General features: G+C 42.7%; 1 protein-coding gene across 2 annotated transcripts in view; it reads left to right on the plus strand.

Annotated features, from left to right (window-relative positions):
* SNX10 (sorting nexin 10) overlaps positions 1 to 21,960 on the plus strand; it is a 654,311-nt gene that overhangs the window by 526,189 nt on the left and 106,162 nt on the right. For both annotated transcript variants that reach the window (XM_044066784.1, XM_044066786.1), the window contains one exon: positions 7,587 to 7,634. In XM_044066784.1, the coding sequence (XP_043922719.1) occupies positions 7,611 to 7,634 (24 nt within the window). In that variant the 5' untranslated portion in view covers positions 7,587 to 7,610. The remainder of the gene's footprint in view (positions 1 to 7,586; positions 7,635 to 21,960) is intronic.

Here is a 21,960-nt window from a genome sequence, read left to right on the forward strand (position 1 = left end):
GAGTGTGTGTGGCTTTCACCACCCCTTAGGATGAGAATACTATACCCATTAGTTTGCTGTGCCTCTGTCCAGCAGTGATACAGAGATGATTCCCGGGGTAAACCTACGATCTCCCATCCACTCGTCAAGATTTCTCTTGAACAGAGTCAGTGAGGGGCTCTGCCTCACATGGACTGGGATTCTGTTCCATAGTGTAGGGAGTCTCTGGGTGATGAATCTGTCCCTCCAGCACGTCCTATTTATATCCGTGTTGAGGTTTAAGTCTCTTGCTCTCGTGGCTCTGGTGGATTTGGATTTTTTGAGGTGGAGCATGTCCATTAATTCCGGGTTGGACATGGCCTTGTATGTCAGGCACAGATCACCTCTGAGCAGACGGTATGCGACTGAATAGAGCTGGAGTTTCTTCAGTTGGGCATCGTATGACATATGTTTGAGCCCCTTTATCCTTTTGGTGAGGAACTTTTGGGGTCTTTCCAACTGCTGCAGGTGTCTGGTAAGGTACATTCCGAATGGGGCGTTGTACTCCATCATTGGTCTGATAAGTGAAGAGTACAGGGGTACAATGACCTCTCCTGATCTGGATGTGAATCCCTTCATGATCAGGTGGGCAATGTAGAAGGTCTTCCTAACCACTTTGGCAATGTGAGTGTCAAAAGAGAGGTTACTGTCAACTTGGGTCCCCAGGTCCCTAATAACTTCTTCCGTGTTTAATGGATTACCACCTATGTGGTAATTAGGGGTTACCTTGTTTTTCCCAAAGGGTATGACTATACATTTTTTGGCATTTAGCTTAAGGCCATGGCTCTGGCACCAGTTATCCATTTCTATGAGACCTTTCTGGAGGATGTCTGTGTCTGATGGAGTGTCAATTATGGTGCCCAGTTTGCAGTCATCTGCAAATTTTGTCAGCCACAATCCCCCCTATGTTTGCCTGCATTTCAGAAAAATAAATGCTGAACAAAAAGGGGCCCAGGACTGAGCCCTGTGGGACACCGCTCGTGACCGACTTAGAGTCTGACATGGCACCAGCAACTCTAACCCTGTGTGTTCTGTCCTTGAGCCAGTTTGCAACCCATCTTGTGACATATGGGTTTACATCTAAGCTGGTGAGCTTTTCTATGATGCCCGAGTGGGGTATTGTGTCGAATGCTTTTGCTAGGTCAAGGTAGGCTGTGTGAACTGCCTTACCCTCATCAATGGCCTTAGTGACTGTTTCGAAAAAGTCGACCAAGTTCAAGAGGCAGGATCTGCCCTTGACAAAGCCAAATTGGGTAGGATCCAGTGTCTGTAGGTCCCCAATGTCTTTGAGTTCCATTATGATCCTCTCCATAGCTTTGCAGACAAGGCTCATCAAGCTTATGGGGCAGTAATTTCCAGGGTCCGTAGAAGCACCGCCTTTGTGGAGTGGGACCACAGTTGCCGTACGCCATTCTTTGGGTACGTATCCTGTAGTAAGGCTAAGATTAAACAGCAGCCTTATGTGTGGGTTTAGGTCCTCATTGAGTTCGTGTAGCACACAGCCGGGGACACCGTCCGGTCCCATTGATGCTGTGTTTTTTGCTTCATAGAGAGCAGCTCTCACCTGGGCATCTGAGATGTTTGGGAGGCTAGACTCTGGTGGGATAGATATTTCTCCTTTTGGGGGGGGAGGGAGAAATTTGCACTGAACCTGTCTGCCAGTATGTTGGCAATGTCTGTGGGTTCAGTGATTTTTTTATCATTTTGGACTAATTCTGAGCATATCTGGGAGTTTCCACCCAGGTTTCTAACATAGCTAAAGAAGGCTTTATGATTGTCTTTTGTGTCATTAGCGATTTTTCTCTCAAAGTTGGCCTTGGATGATTTTATGAGTGATCGTAGTTTTTGCTAGTATTGATCAGAGATGCCTTCCCATTTAGGGATTTTGCTCTGTCATGTAGTAGCTTTCTCCTCTTGTTGTAGAGTTTGTTTATGGCTGGAGTCCACCAGACCGGGCGCCTGCCTTTGGTGGAAAAGGTCTTGATTTTATTAGGGATTGCTTGATCCATACATTCCTGGAGGTTCTCGTAGAAGGCATTTGTAAGGGTTTCAGCAGCGTGGGTTGTGGTTTCCACTGGCTCGGGGGCCTTGAAGGATACCACTCCAGTCTTAAGAAGTGTGAAGTTTGCTTTTGAGAAGTTCTTCACTGTGGTCTTTTTTGCTGGGGGTGGGGGTGAGGGCGGGATGTGGATCTCCAGTGAGATTAATTTATGGTCTGATCTCACCAATGAGGGATATACTTCCAGTGTGGAGCATTTTGTCCCCATGTTTGTGATGATCAGGTCTAGTATATTTTCTCCTCTTGTGGGAATGGTGACTAGTTGTTCCATAGCATTTGAGTTTATGAACTCAAGGAACCTTTGGGCTAGGGTGTTGGGGCTTGAGTAATGTTCCCAGTCTATGTTTGGGTAGTTGAAGTCACCCAATATGATGGTGTTTGGAGAGACCAGGAAGGCTGTGTGGGTTTCCTGAGTTTGAGAAGGTGGTCTGTAGCATGTTACAAACTGTAGGGCAGTTTTACCTATGGTTAATTGCACCTGGATGGTCTCTGATGCTTCGTGCATTGCCACTAACCTGGAGGTGTGGGTATCCTTTATGAATATGGATACTCCCCCTCCTTTTGTAGTTCAGTCCGGATTTTGGGGCCGGAACGCATGATATGAGGTATAACCTGATAGTGCTGGGGTGCTCTCAGGAGCCTTGAACCAGGTTTCAGTCACAGCACAAACATCGATGTTCTCCATACTGAGGAGGGCTTTGAGGCATGCATCTTGAGGTTTAGACTTCTGGCATTGAGCAGTATTACCCTTAGTTTTTCTCCATTTTTGTTTTCTAGGGTGGTAGGTTTATCATTTGAGCCTTTCCTAAAAAAGGCACTATGGGGGTGGTAAGAGCCTTTGCCAATATCCGGAAGCCCAGGGGTGACAGGTGCAAGCTGTCCCTTGCGAAGCAGCGTGGCTTGTCAAGCATGTCATCCCAGGCAGACAGACATTGGATCCCCTTAGAATGACACCAGTAATTAAGCCAATTATTAAAGCTGATCATTTTGTCTCTGTATTGTGGCATCATTCTTGGTGAGGGTAGGATACTGCTCAGGGTCAGGGTCATACCGGCCTGGGCTACATAATCTGAGAGCTCCTCTGTCTCTTTTCATGTAGTCCAGGGAGGTGCGTCTCAGGTCGTTCACACCGGCATGGACAATGACTGAGTCATACTTGTACTTGCTGTGGAGTGACCTGAGTGCTTGTGTTATGTGGCGGATTCTAGCGCCTGACAGGCAGCCAACTGTGATCTTTTCCTTGTTCAGTCTGGTGAGTGGGACGTCAGTGTGTCTGACTATGGAGTCACCTATAACAAGTGTGTCTGGCATTGTGTTTGGCCTTAAGGGCTGTGACTGTTTAGCACACTGACTTTGAGAACTATGTGTTGCATGTCTTATGTCTTGAGGTGGCAGTTGCTTGGGTGTCTGCTTTGGAGGCCTCTGTAGTTTTGGTAGATTTTTGATCAGTGCCTCCGAGTATGTCTTTGTGTGTTTGTGTTTGTTTTGCAGTTGTGATAGTTGTATGTGAAACTGGGTTTGTGGTGTGCGTGGTTTCCTTCTCCTCCTGTCTGGTCTTGCCAGTCCTGAGTTGAGAGAGCTCAGCCTCCAGTTTGGCTATATAGTTGCATCTCTCACATGTATTTGTGTTTTGTGGGAGAAGGAGTGGGTTGTCTGTGTACATGAGGCAATTGTAACATTGCCTCAAGATGCCCAGATTCACCAGCTGAACAGGAGAGGATGCTAGCAACTGACCCTTCGACATGATAGAAAAAGTGGAAAAGTTTGCTGTGTAACTGAGTCAGAAGGGACCTATAGGGAAATGGATACTCAAGGGGATTCTAGGCTAATGTAGTACTTTGTTTAGTATACAAGTACTTTACCTATATAAAAATGCTTTAGGAGCAAGTGCTGAGCTATTGAGATAAAGAATAGACTGTTTAGATTGCAAGTAGAGAAGTTCTAAGGGAAAAATTGAAGAGCAGACTTTACGGAGCCAGAAATAGTTTAACCTTGTTTAACCGGCGCTGCCCGATGGTGCTCTATGGGCAACTCCGTGCTAAATCACGCCAAAGCGCACTAAAGCGGGCTTTATAGCAGGGGGTTGAAAAGACCTAGGAATTGACCCAAAATGGCCAATAGACTACAAGTTTCTGGCTGGAACCACTGCTCTAGGGACAAATAGGCTGCTCAGTGCTCCCCACTCCCACTGGTGAACAAAGAAGCTTCCCTTTATCCAAATAAGGATATGGAATAGCACAGGAACCAAGCCAAAGCCCAGAGATCAGCAAACTCTGAAGACTGGACTATTCTAGTTCAGTAAGGTGGGAAAACAAGATTTTTTTTTTTTTTTTTTTACAGAAAACAGAGGAAAAACAGACAGTAAATGCTATAAATGCTTTTAAACGGCTAGCGCACTTGAGTGTGTTAGCCTACAGGTAAAATTAAGCAACAAATAACTTTTTTAAAAGTGCAAAACAGTTGATCAACACAAAAACAGTTTAAATAGAATGCAGAGCTGTATAAACAGGCGAAAAAGCAGTCGCTAAGCAGTAAATAATCAAAAAGCCAGAAAAAAATACTTAAATAAGTTTTTAGTCTCTCTGTAGTGTTTTGGGACATATTATTGCGAGTTGCTATGTTTCAATATGGAGACCACTTCTGCCTGAACTTGCAGAACAGTGTTGCTTCCAGTTAAGAAATGTATAGTGAAAATGTGCAGCGAGTGAGAACAGGGCAGTTTGTAGTTTGTCAAACATTTTGAATGTTGGCATAAGCGATAGAAAACTCTTCTGAACACAGAATGAGTTGGAATTTTCCTTTTACTTGATACAATGCAGTCTGAGTTGGTGTATATATAATTAGCAGCGGGGCTTGCCTCCCCCAACAAAAAACAAAGTGCCAGTTTTTTTTCAAGTATTTTAAGTTTTGACCTGAAATATTTGGTGTCTTGTGATTCGTAGTGTGCATTCACATGACTGCCCTAAAACATTTTATATATGCAGGTAGAGTGGTGTTTGTGTTTGTATAAGTAAAAAGGCATGTTTGTTTATACTGGGAACACTTGCGTTGATTTGATTCAGTCATTGAGAATGAGAATTGCTATTAAATCCACGAGTCTGGAGGTTGGTAGTGTTCGTTCTATTTTCCAAAGGCTGGAATTGGAAGAGAACACTGGAAGTAAAAGTTCCATGGCTGGTGTATGGTTTGAAAAGGTGGCTAGATAAGACTGTGACAGGACTGAAAACAGGCAATTTTAAGGAAGGGTGGATGTGGTTAAGGGTAGTAGAAAGAAAAGGAGGACTTAAGTGTCAAGGAGAGCTTTCATATTTTATATAGGATTACTGGAGGCTCAAGAGGAAGAGGAAAATTATAGGTGGCTGTTTATGTAAAGCGAGGCTAAGAAAAAAAAATGACAAGATGAAGGGGTGTGCATATAAAGGTGATGGTGCTAGTTATGACATTCCTGAAGTAGCTGTGTAGAGTAGTCTGACGAAAATTACAATGGGTTGAATCTGTGAGTTAAATGCAGACCTTGGCTAAAAAATGTTTAAAATGCAGTGATAGAGTAGTTGGAGATATTGTACAGTCTGTGAATACTTTAGTTTGCATGTTACTTTTTTTGATGCAGCAATTAGCTAAGTTTGTGTGTATGTGATGTAAGGCATCATTGTACATAATGCCCTAACTATTTGAATGACATGACTGTTGCAGATATGAACTCCAACCGTGTAATTATGTCTGGTACTAAATTGCAACTTATTTCATTAGTTGTATTTTCTATTTCAAAATAGTGCTACCAGCCTCGCGTAACATGCATTAAAGGCTTTGGCTGAGGTTGCAGGAACTGTGAAATGTTGTAGTTATCTATGGCAGATTGGGCTTATTGAGGGTTGTACTCTTTACTGTAAGGCCTGATCACCAGGGTTTTGCAATTGGGCTTGGTCGCTCTTTTCAGGATAATTCCCCTGTGACCTCCAACCTATTGTGAATTTTTGCTGTTGTACCACACCTGTCCATGGTTTATATTTAAAATACAGTACAGAAAGCAAACGTTTATGTTTATGCATCAGTCATGCGAGTACTAAACGCGTAGGTTATTATGACTGGTGATGAACATTGATGGTCCAGCCCACATAATGTTGTGATTACCTGCATAATCCAGTCTGGGGTCTTCGATGAGTCTATCCTGGCACTCTGTGTAAATTAAGCAGAGAAGCTAATCCTAGAGAGGATGTTGGTCTGTAGCAGGACATGCATGTACAAGTACATCTACAGGTATTTTGGAGGAGAGCCAGTTCATATGACATTGTATTTAGGATATTTGAGGAAAAAATAGCACCTGCAGTACCCATTTGGACACTGTGAGGACGTGCAGCCCCTGCACAACGGGCACTACAGATAAAAAAAAAAAACAGGAGAAACCAGCGCTAGTAACATAGATGAATGCCAGCTGCTGTCACTGTGCCTTCTAGGTTTGAACACACTTGAAAAATTATCCCTACAGATGTGAAATGCCAAGGTGCCTTTAATAAGTAGCTTATTTTCATCAAGTCAACACCTTGTAATCAGTATACAGTTCTAAACCTTTTGATGCATCCATTTAACAGTGCTGGTATGTAAAATTGCCTGTAAAGCTGAGAAAATATTAAATACGTTCATTAAAAAATTGGTATACAATCTATTGACGAAATTGGATGTTTGTGCAGCAACATTCTCAAGTAGTCTTTTGTCAGTGTCATGTTGCATGAAAACCTTTCACTGTGAATTAGTTGATTTGTATACCATTTCTCATTGCAGGAAATAATTTCAAGCATGTAGGAAAGGATTTGTAGGGGACTTCAGTTTTTTTTTTTTTTCTTTTCTGTTTCTGCAACATGTGTATTTGGTAGTTACTAGGCATATGGCCCAGGGAACCACTAAGAAGCCTAGCCTGCTTTCCCAATTTCCCCAGAGCACATCTGATTAAGTGACTTGCACAAAGTCACATATTAGGCAAATGGAGGCTCTGGGATTTAAACCCTGGATTGTAGGAGTCCTCTTACCAAGCTTACAGCCTTAATCCTCTGTACTAACTGCCAGACCATATCAAGTGCTAAATTTTCATCAACTGTGCCTTAATGATGCATCTAACAAAAGCACACTGGTAAAAGCGGCATTGTGGCTTTGCAATTCTTCAGATCACAAAGTGAATCTCACCTCCTGAAGGAAGTCTGATTTAAGCTAAAGGCAAAATCAAATGAACTTTTTTTGCATATTTTAGTCTTGCATTTGTGTATTACTGCAAATCCAGTGTGGAAGTCTTTAAAAAAATGTGCACGTCTAGCTGAGGATTGATGCTTGGCTTTGGCATCATGCCTTACCATGCATTTAGACCTTAACTGTTAACACCAATGTTTAGCATAGTGGTTCTTATTTTTGTTGTGGCAATGTTGAAGTTTAGTTTTGAATTTTTTTTTAATGGTAAACTGTTGTCTGCATTAAAGTTGTTCATAGTAAGAATGTATATTTTCTTTGTTTCTTTTGACAGGAACACACTTGAGTACAAGTCAGGATGCTTCCTGATCAGACAAAAAAGGTATGTTTTTATTTTTGTTGCCCATTTGTAATGACGTGGTGAATACTGCAGGTGTTAACCTTTTTATTTATGAAAAGTTATTGCATTCCTCATACCCCCCACCCTTGAAGAAATAGGAACTGCACTAAGGAACAAAGTCAGAGAAAGCAACAGGCTCTGAGGTCATGGGCAGGTATGATCATGATGGTTGAGTTAGGGGAGAAATGGCACCAGAAGGCACTCTGCATCATGTAGGGAAAGGTGTATTCCAAATGACTGGAGAAATGAGCATTCCAGTGTCAGTGTACACATAAATGGAACATTTGGAACTGTGGCTATTGTAGAGGTATCAGACTCCTGTCGCACTGCGTGAAAGTGCTGGAGAGTTTGATAGACAAATATGCAGAGTAGTAGAAAGTAAGACCGGAGTTTGTATTCAGATTAGGATGCAGCACACCTAACCCAGTGTTTGTAGTGAGAGATGGAAGAAAGCTAGAAATGAGGAGAGTATCCAAACTGGACATTCCTAGACTTCAGAAAGCATGCAACAGTGTCCCAAGAAAACTAATTTGGACATCTCTGCAATGATTCAAAAGTCCCTGAAATGTTGGCAGAATTAGTGCAGGCTATGTACAAGGACTAGATGGACTAGCAGAGGGGTTCCCAGTGGGATTGGTTTTCAGGACTCGCTGTTCATACTGATGATGGACTACTTTAGCAAACAGATTGCAGACAGATCAACAAAGCCATTGTATACGTATGGTTTTGTTATAGACACTCTGAATAGGAGCTGCAGCAAATGATAGTGGAGAAGAATTCTTCCTATGTGAGAATGTATTGGGTCCCTGCAACATTTATATATGGGACTGCCCGCTGGTGGTGATGGAGTACAGGTGCTGCAGTGTGTTGGGGCAGATGGCCATGGTACAGTCTCCTTGCAACTTTATTTCTGACCTCTAGTTCAGTCCATTACATCAGTGAGAATGATAACCTACTGCAAGTTGTGTGACTACTTGTCACCTGGCTCATCTCACTTTGCTGTGTGTAATGTCATACATCTGAGTGTCGTATGAAAAATTTGAAGGACCTCCCAGATGTATGGGTCCGAAAGGACACTATCCCTATGCGAGTCATATTGGGGGCAGTGACAGTATCTGGAACAGCCATAGTTGAGAATAAACTGAGCTGGTAGTGGAAGTGCTCCGTGATGGTGACCGTGTGGGCAGGTACCCCATATGCTAGCCCCCCTTTAGTTATAAAATATTTTAGACATATGTGGTAGCATGCATTGTGTTGAATCCTTTTCAAGTTCTCTAATTTTATACTAAGCTTATATTGGGATTTTTATATTGACAATCAGGCCTTTTGTTCACATCATTAATTATTTAAATATGGCTTTTCAGTCTTTGGTACCATGATCACTCTTGAGCTGTCCATACAGATTATTGGCTGGTTTCTTCAGTGGCCTTCCAAATCAAGAATTGATAAGATTGTTCTCTCGGAGCTCCTCTCTTAGAACAGTTGAATGGTAACTTTTTTTCTTGTAGACGCTGCAGCTTTTGTGTAGTTCTATTTTCTTGTAACTGTACTGGTTGTGACAGTTCTGCTGTTTTTGAATGTTGATTGCATTTCCTGTTCAGCTTTGTCTCCCCTATAAATTACACAAGACCTTGGGTTGGCTACCAAGTACTTCAGCTTCAGTCTGCAAACTTTGCTTTTGTATCCTCTCTCATCTCCAGTTGTAAATCTGATCCCTTGCAGTTTTTGTTGCAATAACATTTTGGTCCTTTGTTTATTCTGTATTTTTTCAGGCATCTGTAATACAGCTGAAGCAGTTAATTTGATTTTCAGCCTTCTGCACTGCACATTAGCATTTGAACTAGTAAGAAACTGTCTGTATTGGAATGTGCTTGCATTCTATAGTGGCAATAATAGCTGTCTTATCTTAAGGGTCACGATATGGGTCACAGTATGATTTAAAATCAAAATCTTGCAGGCACAAAATAAACTTGTAATTTTTACTTTTTTAACTGTTGTGGGATCTTGGAGTTGGTATGTGTGTTATATAAATTGTGGGGGGTGTTTGCGTCTTGGCATAAAATTTTTCTTAGTGTTTGAGTTTTATTATTCTGACTGCTAGGTATTGTCGTACATTCTTTTTATGGAGTTTTTTCTCCTGTCCTTTTTCAGTTTTTAGTTTTTTAGTTCTGTTTACTTGTCCATTAAATTTGCACATAATGAGGAACAGGATGTGATCTCTTTGCAGTCCTCACTTTTATGTTTAATCATGGTTAAATTTGAGTGTTTTGAATTTAGGCTTTAACACACACCCCACAGTTTGTAAGCTTCATTATTTTAGTTGGAATAATCTGTACCTGTAGGACGCATGGTTTCTTTAAAGTGAAGCAGGTCTGCCTTCTCGACTTTGGATATCCCGATGCTGGGTATGTTAGCATCTCTTCCACTGAATGTCGTGGTATGAAATACATATCATACAAGTCTGCATTACTTGATTACTTGACTTAACTGAAGTTCACATTCCTGGGCCAGTAGACTGTCTCTTGATTTTTTCTTATTTTTTGATTGGTGTATCACACAAAACATTTGACATCTCAGTTGAGTAGATGAGTATGAATTATTTTTTCAGCTTCTAATACTAATCTCTTGGACATGCGTAATTTCTTCCCTTAAATAAAATACGACTGAATTTCTTATTTTTCTGTTACTGTCATTTAACTTTTCTGTAGCTACGTTTCCAACTCATTGTCCCTACATTTCTTTTTTGTCATTAGCTGCAGGGTTACTAGAAATATCTAGTTCTAACAATTCTTTGGTAAGTCTGCTCTACTTAACATGTGTACATTAAATTGTCATTTGCAGTTTTGGAGGTGCCTTGTGCAGATCTGAGTGTGGTTGTGCTATTTTTACCTGAAATTCTTTAAGATGCAAAAACACACCCATACATTATTGCCATCTCTCTTCTGTTTGAGCATATAAAATAAAAAAAATAAAAAAAAAAAAAATATATATATATATATATATGTATGTATATGTGTGTGTGTGTGTGTATATATATATATATATATATATATATATATATATATATGTATAAAATCTGTAAATGCTTTTAATCAGTTGGTCTATTCCTGTGTCTGATTACAGCTATTTAACTATTTTGACTGGTATCTTCTTGAAACCAAGCTGGCTTATTCACACAGTACAGTAAAGTCTCTATTTATCTGAACTAATTGGGACCTAGGGTAGTTCATATAGCCAAGCTGTTCAGATAATCAAATATACATCGAACCAGATAAAGAAACTTCTAAAATCTTTTTTTTTCTGCATGCAGGGAATACACTTTTCAACCACTGAGTGATTCCAGTGGACAATAAAGAATATTCTTCACACACTAGCAGGCTACAAGCTCAAAATACACACACACAAGTGAACACATATAACGTTTAGATATTCAGACTGATTTTTCCTACTTGAAAATTTTGGAAGGCTGCATTTGGATAATTGTTCGGATAATCACTCTACTGTATTTTATTATTGTGGTTCTTGTAAGTAGTTTCTTGAGCAGTTCATAGGTATATAGAAGGCGACCATCAGGGTCGTTTATAAACCAGGCCATGCTTTCTAAACCAGTTATGTCCCTGCGTATCACAGGCGTTTAAGTAGTAGTTTGTGTGTTTGTAGAGGTTATGGGGGCATGTTAATTTGGCAATTACTGTCGGCCTCTATTAAGACATGGGGGCCAGAACTCAATGGTGAATTTCAGATTTCCCATCCTTTGGTCAAGGTTACTTATAAATAGGGTTAGGGATGGAATTTTCTTCGCATGAATAGGGGGCCTGTTCCAGAGCATGGGGATCCTGTGAGACATGTCTTTAATGCCAACATATCTTGTGTCGCAAGCAAATTTTAAGTCCTGGGATCGGGGGGTTTATTTTGTGGATATACAAAAGATCCGTCAGTACTGGATCCAAGGATGCCTTGTAGTGCTCCCTCAGTAACATGTAGGAGACAGTATAGAGAGAGGGCTTTAAGGTGATCTGTACTGGACATTGTGTTTATTCACTGGACTCTCCTGGTAAGAAAACCTTGGGTGTTCCAGCTGTTGTATTATGCATAGTCAGGTGCCTGCTGAACAGGGCATTATACTCAATGATGGGTCTGGTAAAGACTGAATAAAGTGGAACCATGACTTCCTTGGACCTGGATCCCATGCCCTTGCTTATAAGTTGGGAGACCTAGAATGATTTTCTTACTACCTCTGCCACATATTGGTCAAAGGCCAGATTACTGTCTATGTATGTTTCCAGATACCGGGCTACTCAGTACTTAGAGATGCCTTATCAATAGAGTAATTAGCCTGGATGGCAGTTTTCCCAAAAGGCACTAATGCATTTCTTGGCATTGAGTTTGTGACTCAGTCACTTGTCTGTGTTAGACTCTGTTGTAAAATGTTTGTCATGTGGGAGGGGGCTAATTTATGATGGCTCCCAATTTGCAGTAGTCTGTGAACTTGGTCAGCCAAAAACCCTTGACATTTTACTTTACCTTCAAGAAGTCGATGTCAAAAGGGAGTAGCCCAGGCATGGAGCCCTGAAATATCTTGCTGGAGACAAGTCTGTTAGTGGAAGTGGTCTCACCAGTTCTGACTTCCTGGAACCTGTTTATGGGCCAGCTGTCAATCCAGCCATTTATGTAGGGGTTTATGCGCAGTTCAATGAGTTTATAAACTATATCAGAGTGGGATGTTGTATTGAATGCCTTAGCCAGGTCCAGGTAGGCAGTATGTACAGTTTTCCCCTCATCCATTATCTTGGTGACCACCTCAGAGCAATCCACCAGGTTTAGTAGGCATGACCCTTCCTTGACAAAGCCAAACTTGGTTGGGTCCAGTGTCAGAAGATTGCCTGTGTCTTTGAATATTTCCATAATACATTCAGTGTCTTTGCATGTTACAGTCAATACTAATAGATCTGTAGTTCCTGGGCTCTGTTGATGGTCTGCCTAATGAAGTGGGATAATCATTGCAGTCCTCCATTCCTGTGGTACAAAGCCTGTTTTAAGGTTGTAGTTGAAAAGGGACTCAAGTGATCCGGATAGGTTATGCTTCAAGCTATTTCAAAGGCATCCCGAGATACAACTGGGACCCACTGAGGCTGTTATTTTAGCCTTGGCGCCTCCAGGAACTGCTCACTGCTAATAGTTTGGGGAGTATGCTTAACATGAATTTCATGGGTGGAAGTGGGAGGGAAGGGAGCAGGGTACAAAGTTTAAGTTGAATTTGTCAACCAGCAAATTCACGGTCGTGTTTTGACGCATCTTATAATTCCACTTTTAGCATGCATCTTGCTGTAACATAATTTTAAATGCATAGTTATCGCAGGCATACTTTTTCCAAGCTACTGCATCATTCCTTGTAATGTGTAATTTCTACTTTGCTTCTAGCGTATTTGAATTGCTGTTAGTTTTTTTTACCAAATTCTCATTCCTCTGACCAATGTTTTATGTAACCACAGCTGGTGTACACTTGCTCTTAAACCTGGTCATGTATTTTAATCTGTTTGATAGCTGTATCATTTTACTATTTTGCTGTTCATGTACATTACCCAGCACTACATGCAGAGGACACCTTGAGCCTTGTATTTTATGCGTAACTGCTCTTACTGCCAAATGGAGGCATAAGGAGTCTGTAATTGTGTGTTAAACGTTATCTCTCTCTCTTCTGGTTTGCACTTAAAGAAAGTTAGTTTCATATGAAGACCAGTACTAGGTTCCCTGAACATGTTAGTGTATGTATAGCACTTTTCTTGTGCTGTTTAGCCCCATTGCTTTAAAAGCATCTTCAGGCAATGTAATTGCATTGTGCAGCTGTGCCTTGTTTAAATTCCTCATTCATTAGTTTTTATCATTTCTTGCCATTAGTCTGACTCACACTATTCTAATGCATTTTCACACTTTTCTGTTGGCTCATTTCACTTCAGTAGTGCAGTAAAAAACATTTTCATGTCTCTGTTCAGCAATGTGCAGGTAGCATCTTAGCAGAATGATTAATCCAAGATTCAGCCTTCATTAAGTTACAGGACTTGATGTATATCCCATGCCCAGCTCGGTGGATATAACTTTCCCTAGCTAGGTAACACCTCCCCTTCCCCCACAGTACCTTTTAATTTCCATCTGCACAGTTGTCCATTAAGCCACCTCTGCCATTCAGTTCTCTGCAGTTCCCTTCCCTGATAGACAACCCCCCAATGTCCTCTGCACTGCAAGGGTCACCAGACTAGATGTTTGCTTTGGGACTGTCTTGATATCTTGTGCAGGGTTCAGTGAGCCAGGTTTGCACTAGGCAGGTGGTCAGACAGGGTGGTGAAGCCATCATTGTATTCAGTGAGGGTTTATGCTTTTCTGACTCTAGATGATTGGTGCCAACACAGTATTGGCTAGGCACTGTAATAGACATGTTGAGCATGAATCCAGTCCCAGGCCAGAAGGTAGGACCCAGCATCCATGTTCTGCCCTTGGATGTTCCATTCACTGGTTGCAGTATTCCTTAAGTCTGGGATTCTCTGCCTAAGGCAGCCCGATGTCCAGCCAGTATATAAAAGCCTGTTACTTTAAGGTACGCAGTACATGTCACACATGCTCCTTGTATAGCATAGGGCATAAAGATGTCCAGATGTACCATCTTCAGAACTTTGCTGCCAGTCCAAATGCATCTCTTGATTGTCTGAATGCCTACTTCCTTGCAGCCAGTCTGTACACATCTCTCTATCATCGCCCTGAACACTTGCTTCCTGTTTGCCGGTTTCCAAGCCATTACAGTGCCCCATTAGGGTTTTGTTTGATTTCTTGACTTTTGGCTGCTTCTGCGGGTTCATGCCATCCAGGAAGGGTGAATGCCAGTGCGAGACAGATTCCCCATAAAGACCACTATGAACAATGTTTATTTTGCCTAGGGGGGTGCTCCACAGATTCTAGTTCGGGAAGAAGTCCCTACTACTTTTAGTGTGCCATCGTGGTTCAGAACCTTAAATTTTACAGAACAGATGTTGCATTGAAAAAGAAACAAAAAAGTGAACACATCTCTCCTCCTCCTAGGGATCCAGAGAGTGAGTGGCAAGCCTTCACTCAGGATTTGTTTAATGCTTTGATGGCATTGAAACCTCCCTTGCTTACTCTTCCCAAATTCCTACTCCTCTGGACACTTTGTCTGAGAAAGAGGAATCCAACAATCCTGATACTCGTTTAGAAGAAATTTCTTTTGGGGAGACTGTCTCCAGGGTGATTAAGTTTTTTAAATGGGATTATGCCTGGGTCTCTGAAATCCATAAGAGGTACTGATGAGTTAATGCAGATGGAATCTCTGAAACCTTCTGCTATTACTCCTGTTTTGGCTGCATTGTTGGATGCATTTTCAAATGCCTCTAAAGCTTCCAATTCTCTGCCTCCTGCTCCCAAAAAGCCTGATTGGTTTTATAGGGTGCCTGAGGACTGTAACTTTTTGTACAAGTGTTCTGTTGCTGACCCCTCAGTAGTGTCTGTAGCCTTTGACAAGCCCTGTCTTGCTTCCTTCACCCAAGTTGCTGCCTTGTGATGAAGCCAGCAGAACCATGGAAAGGCTAGGAAAGAAGGGTTGTACCTCGGCTGCCTTGGCTTTTAGGGCTATTAATTCAGACCCATATATCCAGGCATGTGTTGGCTCTTCTTTCTCAAGCATGTCAGGTTATTTCTGATCTCCCAGACTCTGAGGGTAAAACTTCTGCTCTTTCCCAGTTAGGTACTTCCTCACAAGTGGTTTGTCATTCCATCAAGTGTAGATAAGATCAGCAGATGCCCCTTCTAGCTCATTGAGTAGGTATTCACTTCAGCTTCTTAGCCTGATGATATCAAGGCTAAGTTGATGAATGCCCTTCTTGATAAACACTTGTTTGGGGAAGCTTCTTCTAGTTTAAGTCCCTTTAGGATAAAGGGAAGGCCTTACAGGAACTCAAACATGTCTTTGTCTCTCCTGTTTCTAAATTTTCAGAAAAACTACTCCAATAAGCCAGCCTTTGTTTACAGGCAATCTCTCCCTCCTACTAAAGGCAAAAAGTGGCAAGTGGGCTCCTCCTGCTAAGGCTACTGACTTCAGGGACTCCGAAGCCTTCCTTTCTAGATAAGCCAGGTGCTGTCTGACTATCCATCTCATCCCAGTCACGTTCCTCTTTCTCTTCACCTTTCTCTCTCTCCCTGTTTGACTTAAGATTACTGAGGATTCTTGGGTTCTGTCCATTATTCACCAGAGGTATTTCATGGTGTGGAAATCCTGTCCCCCCTTTTATGGGCATTCCTCAGCCTCCTTGGGAACAACACCCTCTTTTCGCAGAAGTACTTGGAGATCTTTTGACTTAGGGCACTGTAGAAGAGGTGCTTGTGTACCAAAGGGGAGAAGGGAATTTACTCCAGAACGTGTCTAGTTCCCAAGAAAGACTGTACTTAGTGACCAATTCTAGACCCCTTTCATCTGAACACTTTTTTTTCTGAAGATGCCCACTTTTCTAATGTTGTCCCCAGAATTTATTTCCCCTCTCGCTTCCTCAAACTTGTATTGTCTCCGGATCTGAAGGATGCTCATCTCCATGTTCTGATCAGTTTCCTTTTCATGAAGTTTTTGTTTCTCTGTTGCTTCATGGCATTGTCAGTTTTCTGCTTTGCCCTTTGGTCTTTGTACTGCCCCAAGGATATTCACCAAATGTCTCGCTCCTGTGATTGCTTTTGCAGGCTTCAGGGGATCCAAGTGTTTCTCTCTTTGGATGATTTGCTTATTCCGGGCTCCTCTCCAGAGATACTGTCGCAAAATCTTCTTTTTGCCATTTTCCTTCTTCAGAGCGTGGTGTTCACAATTAACTTAAAAAAGTCTGATTTCTCAGGATCATGTCTTTCTGGTTTGCAGGATTCACAGTGCCCATGCTGGCATCCTTGCCTCCTCCCAAGGCATTAACTCATTTCCTTCTTTCAAAGTCTTCTTCGTCAGGCAACCATTACAGCCAGGGAGTTTCTGAGATCTCTGGATTTCATGGCATCCAAGTCTTATGCTCCCCCTGGCCAAACGCCACATGAGAAAGTTTCAGTGGTTCCTGAAGTCAGTTTGGCTTCGACATGCACATCCTCTAGAATTTGTAGTTCCTCTTCTACCTTGTCTCAAGGAACTTCAGTGATGGATCCAGCAGTTATCTTTAAACCCAGGTCTGCCTTTTTATCTCCATCTTCCCTCTCAGGAACTGTTCAGAGATGCTTGGGATGGGGAGCAGCTTTTGGCTCCCTAAAGGTGCAGGGGGGTGTGGTCACCTCTTCAACAGAAGGAGCACGTGTCAGAGATGAGAACCCTTCTGCTGCCTCTTCAGGCTTTTCATCTTCTCCCTGGGACCTCGCAAGGTATTTGCAGACAATACCACTATGATGTGGTATATAAACAGACGGGGGGAACAAGATCTTACTTTCTTTTCCAGTTGGCACTCCGAATATGGGATCTTGCTGTCTAGTATCAAACAACTCTTCAGGCAGTTTACATTCTGTCAGGTCAGACATTGCTGCAGACACTTTGAGCAGGTCCTAAAGCCCACGAATAGATGCTTCACAGGGATGTGTTTGTGGACATTGTCCACCTGTGAGGTACTCAAGTAGATCTGTTTGCCTCCCTCTGAACAGACAACTTCATCTATTTTTTGCCAGAGTCCTAGGTCCTCTGGTGTGGAAAGTGGACTTCCTCTGTCTTTGTTGGAAGGGGATGTTTCTTTATGCATTCCCTCCCCTTCCTCTCATTCCAAAAGTCCTGTTCAAAATTCAACAGGATGATCCCAAAATCTTGTTGGTGACTTCCTTTTGGCCGTGATGGCATTGGTTCCCTCTTCTGCATTTAGCTAAGGGCAATCATCACAAGTTACCTCACAGGGTGAACCTGCTCGCACAAGACAAGGGATCTGTCATCTATCCCTACCTGTCCACTCTTCAGCTAACACTGTGGGTGGTAGGATTTTTGTTCCACAATAGACTCCCTTTTCTGAGGATGTGCTTAGGGTCCCTGCTGATGTACTAGGAAATTCCATTTATCCAAATGGAAGAGGTTTTCTGTTTGGTGTCTCGTAACCTGGTTCCACTTACTGTGGATGCTCCTTTGATTATTTGTGTAAATTGCTCATTGCTGGTTTGGTCTAGTCTTCTGTTAAGGCCCACTTATCAGCTCTCTGCTTGTCTGCCTTTATTTCCTCCTTTATCTTCTAGATTTGAAGCTAAACAATTCCTTAAAAGTGTCTTTCATATTAGGCCTCCCGGGAAGCCTGTTCCTCATCCCTGGCTTTTTAATTTTGTTTAGGAAAAGTTGGCTCAGCCTACTTTTGACCCTGCTGCCTCAACTTCCTTGCAACATTGTTCTTGGAAGACTGTCCTTTGATCTTTTGTTGGCCCTTACTTCTTCCAGATGGGTGTCTGAGCAAGCTCTTATGGCTTGTCCTCTGGTGTTTCATAAGGACAGGGTGTCCATGCATACTAATCCTTCTTTCATGCCCAAGTAGTTAATGAGTTGTCACTTAATCGGTCTAATTTTCTTGCTTTCCCCCCCCCTCTCCACAATATGCAAGTGAGAGGGGGCTGCATACTTTGGATGTGCATAGACCACTCCTATTTTATTTGGCTAAGACTGGGTCCATTAGAAAACCTGATCATTTATTTTACATTCTAGGTACCTATGTTTAGCTGCACTCTCCCAGATGCAAGGAATACTGCAACCGGTGAAGGGAAGAATGTAGTAAAGTTGTGTAAAATTTTACCATAACAGTAGCTGTCCTTTCCTTCACTGATGCAGTATTAACTCCCTCCCTCCTCCCCCTGATCTATTTTCCTCCAGGATATACTGGTTACCTCTTGGTTTTCCTTGGACTGGTGTTCTACTGAGGATGGTATGTCCGGATGTCACCTTAATGCCCTATACTATGCGAGGAGCATGTGTGTGATGTATGGTGTACCTTAAAACAACAGTAGGCTTGTGTATACTGGTTGGACTTCGGGCTGCCTGAGGCAGGGAATCCCAGATGCAAGGAATACTGCAACAGAAAGAAAGGACATCTACTGTTATGGTAAGATTTTACATAACTGTACTTTCTGCATCGTATCCTTGGGCTCCAGGCTGAGCCAGGGTCCACTTGATTGATGCCCAACATGCCCGTCTCACCTGAATACACACCCATCCTCACTGTTGCTTTTAGTCACCTGAGCTGTTAATCCAAACTCTGGCCACCAGGTTGTAGTCGGGGCTTCTGTCCATTTATGCCATGGAAGTGACTATTTCCCTTCCCACAATACCTTATGCTTGTCTTCCCACTAGTTTTTCTGCCACCAGAAATCTTTTATTGGAATGTAATAGACCCAGGCAATTTCACTGGTTTCTCTAGGTAGATGGTAGTGTAGCTAGGGTGAGGCAAAGGAGGCAGCTGCCTCAGGCATAGTTTTAGATTGGCCAGTCACACCCTCTGTCTTCAATGCATGCATTTGTGGTCAGAACTGAAGCACTTCAGTTCTTTGTATGCAGACTGTAGCAGCTGCTTGATAGAAACTTAGCAAGCAGTTGCTAGTTTAAAATGAAAGTTTTTTTTCTTTCTCTTTTTTTTTTTTCCCTCCAGTTCGATTTAAGTCCTGGCATGTAATTTAGGCCCTTGGGGACTGCAGCAGCTGCTTGATATAGATTAACAGGAAAAAGAAGTTATGTACCTACCATAACGTTCCATGTTAGTTGTCTTCTCGCCTTCTTTCTTGCTGGTTGGGTTTGGAGCCGATCCTCGGCCCCGACTCTGCCTTCAATAGCTCGAGAGCTGTTTACTGGCTTGAGGCTACCCTATATCCCATGATTCCTGGCGCTAGTTACTCAGATCTCGTTTGAAAAAGCTATTCCAGACATAAGTAAGAAAGACATCTACCTTAGAAGCTACCTGGGGGCCCAACTGTGAAGCTATCTAAGCAGAAAAATACAACCAGAGAAGGTTCAGCCAATGAAAAATGAAAGGGGAAACTCCTCTCAATCCACTAGGATAGGAGGATGGAGGGTAGGACGCAAGAAAGAAGGCGAGAAGAAGACCATTAACATGGAACGTTATGGTAGGTACATAACTTTAAGTTGTCTATTTCGCCTTCATTCTTGCTGGTTGGGACAGCGTCCCTAGCACCTACTATCCTGGGTGGCTCACTGGAACAGACTCTTCAGAACAGTGGAACCAAAATCAGCCCTGTTCCTGGAAGCAATGTCTAATTTGTAATGAGAAATGAAGGTATGTGGGTTAGCCCACGTAGCAGCTGCACAGATAGATTCCATGGGTAACCTAGATTGGAAGGCCACCGAGGTAGCCAGTGCCCTAGTAGAGTGGCCTTTAGGTTTGGTAGATAATTTTTTTTCTCAGCTGGTAAATGAATGAAATAACGTGAGACAACCACCTAGATAATGTTGCCTTTGAGACAGGATGGCCCGGTCTGCCCTCAGCATAGGAAATGAAGAGTTGGTCGGATTTCCTGAAGTCCTTTGTCCTATGCAAATAAAAATGCAGCTGTCTGTGAACATCCAACTGGTGCAATTTATATTCTGCGTTATTGGTGTGATTAGGAAAGAACACAGGAAGGTCTATGGACTGATTCAAATTATTTTGTGTACAGACCTTAGGAAGGAAGAAGGACCCTATCGTTATGTAAAACTAAGTATGGGGGATGAGTGCATAGAGCCTGAAGTTCTGAAACACGTCTGGCAGAAGTAATGGCTACCAGAAAGAGTCTTCCAGGATAAAAACTTAATGGAGCAAGATGCTGCAGGTTCAAAAGGTGGCAAGATTAGGGAAGCTAGCACCAAGTTTAAATCCCACGAAGGTGGTGGATCCCTTACTGGGGGCCTAAGCAGAGTGGTTCTTTTGAGGAAGGCTTTTACACAGCTTATTAAACATGATGTTATTAGAAGACAACCCAATGTGAAAATTTGAAATGGCAGCTAGCTGAACCCTGATTGTAGTGGAACCAGAATGGAAGAGTTCCGCTAAAAATTCCAGAATCTCGTGGGCAGGGGCTGAAAAGGGATCTATATTCCTAGCCTTTGCCCAGCAAGAAAAACGTTTCCATTTACTAGCGCAAGTTTTCCTCGTTGTAGATTTGTGGGAAGAGATAATTTCCCACACAGAGGAGGAAATATTAGGAAGCCTGGCTAAGGTTGGAAGTGGAGAAACCAAACTGTGAGCTGGAGTGTTTGAAGGGATCGATGCAGTCTGCCCGATTAGTGAATCAGTAGATCTGGAATAGGATCCAGAATCCAAGGCTGCTTGAGAAGATGATGCAGGAATGGGAACCATATCTGTCGAGGCCAGTAAGGGGCAGTGAGGATCATTTTGCAACCCAACGCAGTTGCTCTCTGTAAGAGTTTGGGTATTAGGGGAAATGGAGGAAAAGCGTAAAGAAGTCCCTGAGGCCAATCTTGGACTAGAGCATCTCTGGAGGAGTGGCCAGGAAGTGGAAGGAGGGAGAAGAAATTGCTGCACTTGCTGTTGAAAGGTGTGGCGAACAGGTCGTAGCAAGGTTGACCCCATTTGCGAAAGATTTGTTCCGCAATTACCTGATTCAGAGACCACTCGTGAGGCATGAGAATTTCTCTGCTGAGCCTGTCTGCGATGATGTTGGAACTCCCAGTGATGTGCGTTGCGATCCGAAAAAGTTGGGAAGAGATCGCCCACTGCCAGAGTCTAAGTGCTTCTCGACATAGAGGATAGGACCTGGTTCTGCCCTGCTTGTTGATGTACCACACCACTGACATATTGTCCGTTTGAATTGCAATAGTCTCAGGAGGGAGAGAGTCCTGAAGGGCTTGCAACGCTAAAAGCACGGCTGTCATCTCCAAGACATTTATATGCAAATGGTACTCGTGAGGCTGCCAGGTGCCTTGGACTGTCCTGTCCTGATAATGCCCCCCCACCCTATCAGGAAGGCGTCCATGGTCACTGTAGCGACTGGAGGGGGTAGCACAAATGGTCTGCCCTGGGACCACTGATGGGGAGACCATCCACCAAGCGAAGTGCTTCTTGCATGTTTCTGTGATCATAATCTTGTGAGACATGGGAAGCTGTTGGAAGGACCACTGTGTGAATAGAAGCCACTGGAGGATTCTCATGTGAAGGCGGGCCAGGGGAACAAGAAGAATTGCTGATGCCATGGAACCCAGTGTTCGGAGGACGAACCTGACTTGAATTGTTCTGCATGTTAATAAAATCTGTACTTGTTGGCGAATTAGTGATACCCTGTCTGGTGGAAGATTCGCAAACATGTTCCTGGTATTTAG

The sequence above is a fragment of the Protopterus annectens genome, chromosome 3.part1, assembly GCF_019279795.1.
Source record: "Protopterus annectens isolate FY-2018-M chromosome 3.part1, PAN1.0, whole genome shotgun sequence".
NCBI lineage: Eukaryota > Metazoa > Chordata > Ceratodontiformes > Protopteridae > Protopterus > Protopterus annectens.